Here is a 12819-nt window from a genome sequence, read left to right on the forward strand (position 1 = left end):
CTCGAGAGGCTGAGGCAGGAGAATGGCATGAACCAGGGAGGCAGAGCTTACAGTGAGCCGAGATTGCACCACTGCACTCCAGCCTGGGCGACAGAGTGAGACTCCATCTCAAAAAAAAAAAAAAAAAAAAGAATTTTGTGTCAATCATTCTCTTTGTTTTCTTGGGGGGTTTTCGTTTTTTTTTTTTTTTCTTTTAACCACCTACGCGTGTATTAATAAATTAACTCTTTTTTGGTCACTGTTGTTTTTAAACTTCATACGACTCTAACCATACCTAGGCGTTCTTCTGAGACTCACTTCTATCAGGCAGCGTTATGAATTTTAGATTTAGCCATCATACTGCATGTAGCTACAGTTTGTTCATCCTCACTGCTGTGCAATACTTTATTGTATAAATATTCCAGAGTTTCTTATTTTTTCTTCTCCTGATGGACATTTAGATTTTTTCTATTATGAACAACAGAACAGAAAACATTCGTGAACACCCTTCCTCATGCACATGTTAGGAGTTCTGGGCCTTAAGATTTCCATATGGCCAACTGGAGCAGGGAATCCAAAACTGATTTCCAAATTAACACTCCCCAGACAGTATATGAGACTTCCAACTGATTCACCTCCACACCAACACTCGTTATGATCAAGGTTTTAAAGGTTTTCCAATTTAACAATGTCGAATAACATTCTGTTGTGTTGTTTGCATTTCTCTGAGCACTAATGAGGTAAATATTTTGTGCTTGCTCTTCTGTGTCGTATCTCAAAAAATATTTTTTAGTATTAATTTCTCATTCATAGAATCATTTTATTGTCTCAGTAAGAGTCATACATATAGTCGTGTGTGTGTGCGTATAACTTTTCAATATACAGATAAAACGTGGCTGGTGCAGTGGCTCACGCCTGTAATCCCAGCACTTTGGGAAGCCGAGGCGGGCAGATCATGAGGTCAGGAGATGGAGACCATCCCGGCTAACACAGTGAAACCCCGTCTCTACTAAAATGCAAAACAAAACTCCCAAAAAATTAGCCAGGCGTGGTGGCAGGCGCCTTGTAGTCCCAGCTACTAGAAAGGCTGAGACATGAGAATCATTTGAACCCAGGAGGCGGAGGTTGCAGTGAGCCAAGATCGGGCCACTGCACTCCAGCCTGGGCAACAGAGCGAGACTCCGTCTCAAAACAAAACAAAACAAAAAACTTTTCCCAGTGTTAGCCTTTTACCTTTTCTGTTATCTTTGGATAATGTTAAGTTCTTAATTTTAATGTACTCAAATTTATAGATCATTTTCTTTATTTGACACTTTTGTGATTTAAGAAAACATCAGAAAATGTTTTATACTGTCTTCTAAAAGCATATACTTTTACTGATCTTTTAAAAAATACCTGGACTGGTTTTGTATATGGTGTGGGGTAGGAGCTAGTTTCGTTTTCTCCCTAGAAATAACCAGTTATTATGGTACTCAAAGTCCATTCTTTCTCCATTGATCTACATCATCATCTCTGCCATGAGTCCAGTTTTCAAACACCTGTGGATCTGCTTCTGGGTCTCTATGCAATCGCTTTCATTGCTCAATTTGTCTATTGCCACCCTCATTACTTAGCTTTAATATATATTTTAAAATATTGGTAAGGCGAAGCCCCAACCTTGCTCTTCAGGAACATCTGAGCTATTCCTAGCTCTTTGTTCTATTGTATAAATTTGAGTATCATCAGTTTGTCAATTTCCACATACACACAAGTTGGACATTTGATTGGAGCTGTACTAAATCTACAGATATTTGGAGAGAACTTATATCTTTACAACACTGCATCTTCCAATTCACGTACTTGGTATTAGGCATCTCCATTTATTTTGACCTTCCTTAACATATTTCAATAGTTGGTTAAGTTTCTCCATAGAGGTCTTAACACATCTTTTGACAGGGTTATTGCTTAGTAAGTTATATTTTATGCTAACATTAAAAGTTGTTTTAAACTATAGTTTTCAGTTGTTAGTGTAGGGAAATCAAATTGTGTATACAGAAATCTTGCTAAATTTTCTTATTAATCCTAATAGTCTGTAGATTCTTTTGAGTTTTCCGCATAGACAAGATAATTTGAGAAAACGATTATTTTCTCTTTTCTAACAGATACTTTTTTTTTTTAGTTTATTGCCTTGACCAAGGATATCCAGGATAATATTGCATAAAAGTGGAACTCATGTCTTGTTCCTCATCTTGAGGGGAATGCTGCAAATGTTTCAACACTAAATAGGATGGTTGTTTTGAGGTTTTTTGGCAGATACTGTTATTGTGTTCATGAAGTGGGCTTCTATTCCTGATTTGCTATTTTCCTTTAAATCATGTATAGTGAATTTTATCAAATGCTTTTCTTAACTTATTGAAACAATCATATTTTCTCCTTTAATATNTGGGCCTTAAGATTTCCATATGGCCAACTGGAGCAGGGAATCCAAAACTGATTTCCAAATTAACACTCCCCAGACAGTATATGAGACTTCCAACTGATTCACCTCCACACCAACACTCGTTATGATCAAGGTTTTAAAGGTTTTTCCAATTTAACAATGTCGAATAACATTCTGTTGTGTTGTTTGCATTTCTCTGAGCACTAATGAGGTAAATATTTTGTGCTTGCTCTTCTGTGTCGTATCTCAAAAAATATTTTTTAGTATTAATTTCTCATTCATAGAATCATTTTATTGTCTCAGTAAGAGTCATACATATAGTCGTGTGTGTGTGCGTATAACTTTTCAATATACAGATAAAACGTGGCTGGTGCAGTGGCTCACGCCTGTAATCCCAGCACTTTGGGAAGCCGAGGCGGGCAGATCATGAGGTCAGGAGATGGAGACCATCCCGGCTAACACAGTGAAACCCCGTCTCTACTAAAAATGCAAAAACAAAACTCCCAAAAAATTAGCCAGGCGTGGTGGCAGGCGCCTTGTAGTCCCAGCTACTAGAAAGGCTGAGACATGAGAATCATTTGAACCCAGGAGGCGGAGGTTGCAGTGAGCCAAGATCGGGCCACTGCACTCCAGCCTGGGCAACAGAGCGAGACTCCGTCTCAAAAACAAAACAAAACAAAAAACTTTTCCCAGTGTTAGCCTTTTTACCTTTTCTGTTATCTTTGGATAATGTTAAGTTCTTAATTTTAATGTACTCAAATTTATAGATCATTTTCTTTATTTGACACTTTTTGTGATTTAAGAAAAACATCAGAAAAATGTTTTATACTGTCTTCTAAAAGCATATACTTTTACTGATCTTTTAAAAAATACCTGGACTGGTTTTTGTATATGGTGTGGGGTAGGAGCTAGTTTCGTTTTTCTCCCTAGAAATAACCAGTTATTATGGTACTCAAAGTCCATTCTTTCTCCATTGATCTACATCATCATCTCTGCCATGAGTCCAGTTTTCAAACACCTGTGGATCTGCTTCTGGGTCTCTATGCAATCGCTTTCATTGCTCAATTTGTCTATTGCCACCCTCATTACTTAGCTTTAATATATATTTTTAAAATATTGGTAAGGCGAAGCCCCAACCTTGCTCTTCAGGAACATCTGAGCTATTCCTAGCTCTTTGTTCTATTGTATAAATTTGAGTATCATCAGTTTGTCAATTTCCACATACACACAAGTTGGACATTTGATTGGAGCTGTACTAAATCTACAGATATTTGGAGAGAACTTATATCTTTACAACACTGCATCTTCCAATTCACGTACTTGGTATTAGGCATCTCCATTTATTTTGACCTTCCTTAACATATTTCAATAGTTGGTTAAGTTTCTCCATAGAGGTCTTAACACATCTTTTGACAGGGTTATTGCTTAGTAAGTTATATTTTTATGCTAACATTAAAAGTTGTTTTAAACTATAGTTTTCAGTTGTTAGTGTAGGGAAATCAAATTGTGTATACAGAAATCTTGCTAAATTTTCTTATTAATCCTAATAGTCTGTAGATTCTTTTGAGTTTTCCGCATAGACAAGATAATTTGAGAAAACGATTATTTTTCTCTTTTCTAACAGATACTTTTTTTTTTTTAGTTTATTGCCTTGACCAAGGATATCCAGGATAATATTGCATAAAAGTGGAACTCATGTCTTGTTCCTCATCTTGAGGGGAATGCTGCAAATGTTTCAACACTAAATAGGATGGTTGTTTTGAGGTTTTTTGGCAGATACTGTTATTGTGTTCATGAAGTGGGCTTCTATTCCTGATTTGCTATTTTTCCTTTAAATCATGTATAGTGAATTTTATCAAATGCTTTTTCTTAACTTATTGAAACAATCATATTTTTCTCCTTTAATATTTTCATATAATTAATCATGTTACTATTATAAAAAGAAGCCAATTTTGAATTCCCAAAATAAATACAATTTCTTAATTATGAGTTATATTTTAAAATATATTTTGTACTTTGCTGGATGGAATTTACAAATATTTGACCTAGAATTTTTACATTTATGATCATGAATGACACCTGTAAATTCTTTTTCTTATATTGGCTTGTCAAGTTTTGATATCAAGGTTATACTGCCTTGACAGAATGAGTTGAGAACCGCTGGCTTTTTCTAACTATCTGAAGAAGGGTGTAGGTTTGGAATTACCTCTTCCTGTGAGTTTGGTAGAATCCCTGGTAAAAATGTCTAGCCTTGAAATTGTGTGTGTGGAATGATTTTTTAAAAATTACTGGGCCAATTGTTAAAATGGTTATAAGATTATTCAGGTTATATTTATATGTAAATTTCACATAAAATATCTACATATATACATATAATGCCTGAATAATCATTTTAATCACAGTCATTTCATCTAGGTTTGAAAAAATTTTGGCACAATTTTGTTCATATTTTTGTTCTTGATGTGCATCACATTTTTTCCCTTTTTGATTCCTAATATTATTTATTTGTGCCTTTTCTCTTTTTGTCCTGACCAATCTCTCTGGAAAGTGTGTCAACTGTATTATATCTTCAATGAATACACTTTTGGCTCCACTGACATTTAAAATTTTATCTTTGCTATTTTACTAATTTCTGTTTTTGTCTTTGTTTTGTAAATCTCTTTTCCATTTGTTTTGGGTTTATTTTCTCTTCTTTCAGCTCTTAAGATGGATTAGTTCATTAATTTTTTTGTTTTCTAGTATGAGGCATTTCTTTATTTATTTAGACACGAAGTCTCACTCTGTCATCTGGGCTGGAGTGCAGTGGTGGGATCTTGGCTCACTGCAACATCCGCCTCCCAGGCTCAAGTGATTCTCCTGTCTCAGTCTCCCGAGTAGCTGGGACTACAGGTGCCCACCACCACACCCAACTAAATTTTGTATTTTCAGTAGAGACGGGGTTTCACCATGTTGGCCAGGCTGGTCTCGAATTCCTGACCTCAATTGATCTGCCCACCTCAGCCTCCCAAAGAGCTAGGATCACAGGCGTGAGCCATTGCACCCGGCTTCCAGTATGAATATTTTAGAGGGAAAGTTGCAATTTTCCCTCTAATTTAGTTTCTTCCTTCAGTTTTAATATTAGGTATTTCTATTACCTTTCAGTCTCAAATATTTACTAATATTTGAAGTGATTCTTAATTTCTAAACATGTGTTTTCCCTACTAGTCATATTTTCATTATCAATTTCTAATTTAATCATATTGCGGTTGGAGACCATGGTCAATATAATATTTATATCTTTAAAAATTTGTTGAAACTTGCTTTATGGTCCAGTAGTTGTCGATTTTCATAACTGTTCCCTGTCTGCTTGAAAACAATGCATATTCTGCAGCTGTTGGGTAATATACTCTCTCTCATTGTGTTGTTTGAATCTTATGTATCCTTACCATTTTTTCTGTTTGCATGATATAACAGTTACAAATTTATGTTTACATTTCCCATTAAGATAACACATTTCTCCATGTAATTTAGTGATTTTTACTTTTAAAAATTTGAAGCTATGTTATTTGGAATTTACATATATCCAATTATTTTGTCCATATGGTAAGTTGTACCTTGGGTAGTGACCCTTTTTAACTGTAGTAATGCTTTTTGCTTAAAGTTTATTTTCTGGTATTAGAACACATATATCATCTTCTTTTTCATCAGTATTTGGTTGGTATATATTTTCCTATCCTTTTTCCATTCAAATTTTCTGAATCTTTAATTTCTAAATGTGTCATTCTAATAGCACAGAGCTAGAGTTTTATGTTTTAATCCATTTGGCCATTATTTGTTACTGAATCATTGCATCTAATCCATTTGTTTAAATTACTGATTTTTTTTTTTTTTTTTTTTTTTTTTTTTTTTTTTTTTTTTTTTTTTTTTTTTTTTGACAGCCTCGCTCTGCTGCCCAGGCTGGAGTGCAGTGGTGCAATCTGGGCTCACTGTAACCTCTGCCTCCCGGGTTCAAGCGAGTCTCCTGCCTCAGCGTCCTCAGTAGCTGTGACTACAGGCAAGCGGCACCACACCTGGCTAAGTTTTGTATTTTTAGTAGAGACGGGGTTTCACCGTGTTAGCCAGGCTGGTCTCGAACTCCTGACCTCAAGTGATCTGCCCGCCTCAGCCTCCCAAACTGCTGGGATTACAGGCGTGAGCCACCACGCCCGGCCTTTAAATTACTGATTTAATTTATGCTACTATATTTTCCCATATACTCTGTTTCATTTTCTCTTCTTTAATTCCTTTGGATTAGCTAATAATATTCATATTCTATTTTAAACTTGGTTTGTAAGATGTTCTCCACATTTGGTTTGTAGGTTAAATACCTTTTACTATAGTTTAGTTGGTACCCTAAAAATTGCAAATATTTACTTACTTTATCAAAGCCCAAAGTTAAAATTTTTATCCTTCTCTGAAATAATTACAGGAACTTAGAAGATTTTAATTCCAAATTCTCCTCATCTTATGTTACGCTATTGTTTTGTGGATTCCAACTGTATTTATTTTGATTACTTAATACATTACAACATTGTTTAAATTTTCCCCATATTTACTTTCACTGCATTTAATCCTTCTCGCACCTCACATTCCTTCTGAACAAAGTATGTCTTTTAAAATTTCTTTTGTAAGGATTTACTGGTGGTAAACTTTCCCAGCTTTTGTCTGAAAATGTCTTGATTCATTACATTTTTTTGTGCAAGATACACAATCCTAAGCTGATAGTTATTTTTTCTCAACTCAGTGATGCTTCACCTTCTCTGCTTGCGGGCTCCCACTGATGCTGTTGTGAAGTCAGCTGTAAGCTGGCTGAGGTTTTGAAGATATTAAAGGGTATTTTAATTTTTATGTGCAGTTTAGCTACAATGTGTGTAGTGTGGACTTTTTTTTTTTTTCCCCATTTATCCTTGGTATTCACTGGGTTCCTTGACTCTGTGGATTAATGTCTTTCAAGTCTAGAAAATTCTCAGCCATCAATCATCTTCTTCAGCACTGTCTCGCTTCCCTTTCCCTTTCTGAAATTCTAGTTAGATGTATGTTAGGCTTCCCCACTTTATCCCCATGTCTCTTTTTTTTTTTTTTTTTTTTTTGAGACGGAGTCTTGCTTTGTCGCCCAGGCTGGAGTGCAGTGGCCGGATCTCAGCTCACTGCAAGCTCCATCTCCCGGGTTTACGCCATTCTCCTGCCTCAGCCTCCCGAGTAGCTGGGACTACAGGCGCCCGCCACGTCGCCCGGCTAGTTTTGTATTTTTTAGTAGAGACGGGGTTTCACCGGGTTAGCCAGGATGGTCTCGATCTCCTGACCTTGTGATCCACCCGTCTTGGCCTCCCAAAGTGCTGGGATTACAGGCTTGAGCCACTGTGCCCGGCTAACTCATTTTCTGTTTTCCATTTCTGTCTCTCTAGGCTGCATTCTAGATACGTTCTTAAATTCAACTTTCCAGTTCGTTAATTCTTTCTCAGCTATGTCTAATGTGCTGTTATGCCTGCCCATGGAAATTCTAATTTCTATTATGTTCTCTTATTCCTAGAAGTTCTGTTGAACACTCCTCCAAGTTTTCTTGCTCTTTGCCACATTTCCAATCCTCTCTTTTATTTCCAAAAATTAACGCAAGGGCTCTAATTTTATATTCGGGGCTTGATAACCCCAGTTTCTGAATTAGGAGTCCAATCCTCCGCTGTCCCGTTTGTTCTGGCTCTCTTGCTCACAGTCTTGTTACCTTTTGTAGTAATCATTTCTTTTCTGATTGTAAGTCGCTCATTTCCCTTAGTGCTCTAGTTCTGTTATTATTCATTCCTCTCCATTTCCTTTTTTCTGGTATTACTAATACCACCAGTCAAGGTGGCATTTTGACCACGCTACCTTGACTGGCTGTGTATCTTCAATCCCTTTCACAGCTTCCATTTGTGTTTCACTTTATACTAAAAAAAAAAAGTTTTCAACTTTATATTCAAGGTTTCAGACTTCAGCTATTATCATTCCTCCTATTGATTTTGTTTTGTCCATCATATTTTTAATTCTCAAGTGTTCATCTGTTCTGTAATTACCTCTTTTTCATACCAATCTGTTCTCTTTTTATTTAACACAAATAATTTCAAATCTTTCTAAGGACTGTAATTATACTTGAAACTTTTTTCTCGTTTTCCTTGAATTAGACTTCCTAGACTTCCTTTGGGACTAGTCTTTCTTTTTGGTGCTCACTGGTTATATATTCCTATTTTTAAATAAAAAATTGGTTAACCAAGGTAGTTCGTGTGGCTTTCCTGTATCAGTATACCAATCGATTTTTCTTTTTTTTTTTTTTTTTGAGTCGGAGTCTGGCTCTGTCGCCCGGGCTGGAGTGCAGTGGCCGGATCTCAGCTCACTGCAAGCTCCGCCTCACGGGTTTACGCCATTCTCCTGCCTCAGCCTCCGGAGTAGCTGGGACTACAGGCGCCCGCCACCTTGCCCGGCTAGTTTTTTGTATGTTTTAGTAGAGACGGGGTTTCACCGTGTTAGCCAGGATGGTCTCGATCTCCTGACCTCGTGATCCGCCCGTCTCGGCCTCCCAAAGTGCTGGGATTACAGGCTTGAGCCACCACGCCTGGCTTACCAATCGATTTTTCTAACACACCTATCCCTTGTAGGGAAGAGCTGATTTATGGCTCTTTGTAAGTGGGCAGGGTACGTTGACGTGAAGGATTCCTTCAGGGCTCAAGAGAAGAGAAGCCTCCAGGCAAGCTGCAGGGCCAAGCCCTTCCTCCACCCACTCCTCTAAGAAAAATATAAAGCCCTGTACTTTAGGTGTGTAGAAGTTTTGTTTATTTCCCTCGAGAAATAGTTGACTCTTCTGCCATTACTCGATGTCATCTATTTTTAAAGGTCTGGTACTATCTTAGAAACTATTCTGTTTCTCTCTTTGCTATTAGTTCCCAATGAGGAGTGAGCTGTTCATTTTAAATTTTTTTTTTTTTTTTTTTTAGTAACTATTACTGTATTTTTTGTTTTGGGGGGTTTTTGAGAAAAAAATCACCCTGAAAGCTCTGCGTGGGAATCCATGAGGATGGGGCTGGAGGGGTCATGGTTGAAGGATGGCCAGGTGTTCCCATCACTGCAAACAATTCGCACTTGTTCTCTCTTGGGGGCCAGTGGAGATGTGGTCTTTCCTGGGGCTCCCGGGGGCTGTTCCCACCACCACTAAAGCTTGTTCCTGTTTGATTCTTCCTTTGCTGTGTCACGACCTTCCCTGTTCAGGAGTATTTTTCAGGACGTCTTATTTTGTCTTTCCAGAAACACAACTAAATTTCTGGTTTGCTGATGGCCGTTCTCCTGGTTTCGGTGCTATTTGGGATTTATTTCCATTTCTACAGCTTCATGGCTATCAGGTGGGGATTCCGAAGGGAGGGGAAGAACTGCTCAGGTGCAGTCTCTCAACTGAACAGGACGTTCTCATAATTTTTAAAAATGTAGACATAAATCATCCATGTTAATATTCAAGTATCTCAAGGCTTAACAAGCTTCCATTTTATAATATCAAGTTCAATTGATCAGTAATTCAATGAATGATCTACCTTTTAAAAGATTTGTATTGAAAGTCATTTTCTGTTAATACAATCTTTCCTTTAGTTTCTATAATACAGTCTTTCTCACTTCAAAGAGAATAAAAACACTGGCCTAAAATAATGAGCGAGTAACCAATCCACACAGATATTTTGTTTTTGGTTTCTCTGAAGTTCAGTATTTCTCTATTTCTGACACATTCACTGGAATCATGATTCTAAACCAAATACGAAAACAGCATGGGAAATGGTGGTGGGGTCAGTTCTCCTAAAGTTTCAAATGTGCTGTCAATTGCAGAGAATTCTCAGACTTTTAATAGGAATATTGTTTTTGTATACATGTGCTGGGGTTTTGGAGAAAGACTTATTTAAAAATGAAAAAGGGCCAGGTGTGGTAGCTCACACCTATAATCTCAGCACTGTGGGAGGCCAAGGCAAGAGGACCACTTGAGGCCAGGAGTTCAAGACCAGTCTGTGCAACATAGTGAAAAGCTGTCTCTAAGAAAAATTTTAAAAAGTGGTATGTGCCTGTAGTCCTGGCTACTTAGGAAGCTAAGGTGGGAGGATTGCTTGAGCCCAGGAATTCAAGGTTATAGTGGGCTATAATTGTGCCACTGTAGCCTGGCAACAGGGCAAGACCTTATCTCCAGAAAATGAAATAAAAAAAAAAATCCCCTTATTCCTAGAAAAGAAAAAACTAATCAAAAACTTTTCCTGGACAATGAAATGCCAGAGGGTTTTATATCACACAGGGATAGTACCACATCATGTCCCATAGAAGAAGGGTCCATTTTTATATAATCTAAATTGCAGTGAATATTACACATGCCATAAAAATATGCCAGATGCACACAGAAATCATAGCAGATAGTCCTTGGACAAGAATTCAATCTCACGGTGAAGTGATAGCAGCAGCTTTCCGGGAATCAACATAGTGGGATGAAAAGTTTGTGTCTTTGGGGCAGAGAGCTCTGAATTCAAATTCTAGCTGTCATTTTTTAAGCGCGGTGTCTAAGAAATGACTGGTTTTTAGCCTCAGAATCTCATTTTCTTCACGTGTAAAATTGAGATCCTAATGCCTCGCTCATGCAGCTATCGTGAAGATTAAGTGAAATACCGTAAGTCAGGATGCTAGCACAGAACAGACACTCAACAAGAATTTCTTTCGCTGTTCTGTCTGTCAAAAGTGCCAAGCTGGCAGAAGGTACATGTATTCATCTATGGGATCCTCCATTTACCCTGAACATTTAAATTCAATGGTGAGACACAGCGAGGAAAGCAAGGACAACTCTTCAAGACATTCTAGTCTGCGGTGTGTGATGCAGACGCCTGTATACCACCACGTAGACTTAACCAGGATTTCTTCTCATCTCTTTTCTTAGAACTAAATTCATCATTTTCTTCAGATTTCATGTCTTTTGGCATTTTGCCTCATCGCTGATGCCTGTGCCCACAGCAAATCCGAACAGTGGGTTGGATAATTAAGAGATATTGCCTCCACACCACTGTGCTATCAACCCCTCCACTGGCCTTTCTCTAGCTGTGCATGAAAATTCTGCTGCTTCCCAGTGCATTTGCCAGAACATCTTTTTTCTCCAGCCCATTTGTCTCACAGATGCCCAGTGGTTGAGCCTCAGTTCCACAGAGAGATCTACAGCTCAGAGGATGTTCAGTCTTCAAATGCAGCTTTGTAATTGGGAAGGGGTGCTCTCAGCTTGCTGGCTGGTCGTGCAACTAACAAAGCCCAGTCTTTGTGAGTGTGCTTTTAGGACACAGGGTCACTTATGCATTTTTAATGCTCAAGACAACGTTAATACCAATTAGTAGTGCCAAAGAAGAGAATTAAAACACGACTTCATGGAATGATAACATCCTCTCTTTGACCAAAAAGCCCATGTGTTTTATTAGCCACCAATTCAATAAGGAAACTGCTTCTTAGATAGTTGAGTCTGTCTATTTCTGGAAGAGGACACAGTACACACACCCAGCTGGTTGTGACTTTTCTTCACGGATTCTAAGGTCGTTTATCTGAAGGTCTACTGATTGGTTTTCTTTGCCCACTCATTTTCCTTTAATTCAGACAACCAATTATGTGCCTTTTAAGTTTTTTTTCTCCCTCCACATATACTAGGAACAGCCATAATAAAGCACGATATTCCCTTCTCTTGGGATGGCTTTGAAATTCACTGTTTTCTGTTTTGGCCCTCCTTTCCTTGAATACGTGCACTCAAGGTCGTCTTGAGCGACCTTTAATGATAAATCCTGTCTTTCATTCGGGCAGCACTTGAACAAACGGCCCCTTTCCCCAGTTTTTTAGTGCATTTCTTTGAAACCTACCATCCACTGCATGCTCATCTTCCCGCCCCCTCTGCCCTCTGCCCCTGCCCCCTGCTCCCCATATGAAACTCCAGAGCGAAGTCTTTCTTACTTGGATTATTGTGTCCGGAGGATACAAGCTGCGAGTCCTGAAAGAACAAGAAACATCAATTAATTTACTTATTGTGACTTTCAAAACCCAAGTAAACCATGAGATCATGTTTAAAACTGGTCATTCAGAACTGATTCATCGCTCTCAATCTCTATCAGCTACTTCAGCGAGAAACATGGACACGAAGGTGGACACGTCCATGTTAAGCAGTTCTGGGAATACACTTCACAATCATTTTTCTTTTGTATTAATGACTTTATTGAGGTGAAGTTCATGTAACATAAAATTAACCATTTTAAAGTGAACAATTCAGTGGCATTTGGTACATTCATAAGGTTGTGCAACCACTACCTCTATCTAGTTAGAAAATATTTCCATCACTCTGAAGTAAAATCCGTTACCCATTAAGCAGGGTCTCCCCATACCCCTGCCCCCCA

At 38.0% G+C, this 12819-nt stretch overlaps 1 protein-coding gene across 3 annotated transcripts in view; it reads right to left on the reverse strand.

Moving 5' to 3' along the window:
• Window positions 1–12819, reverse strand: part of AFF3 (ALF transcription elongation factor 3) — a 619922-nt gene that overhangs the window by 208383 nt on the left and 398720 nt on the right. For all 3 annotated transcript variants that reach the window (XM_017847795.1, XM_017847794.1, XM_017847792.1), the window contains one exon: window positions 12383–12419. In XM_017847795.1, coding sequence (XP_017703284.1) covers window positions 12383–12419 — 37 coding nt within the window. The remainder of the gene's footprint in view (window positions 1–12382; window positions 12420–12819) is intronic.

The sequence above is a fragment of the Rhinopithecus bieti genome, unplaced genomic scaffold (genome assembly GCF_001698545.2).
Source record: "Rhinopithecus bieti isolate Rb0 unplaced genomic scaffold, ASM169854v2 scaffold_28016, whole genome shotgun sequence".
Lineage (NCBI taxonomy): Eukaryota > Metazoa > Chordata > Mammalia > Primates > Cercopithecidae > Rhinopithecus > Rhinopithecus bieti.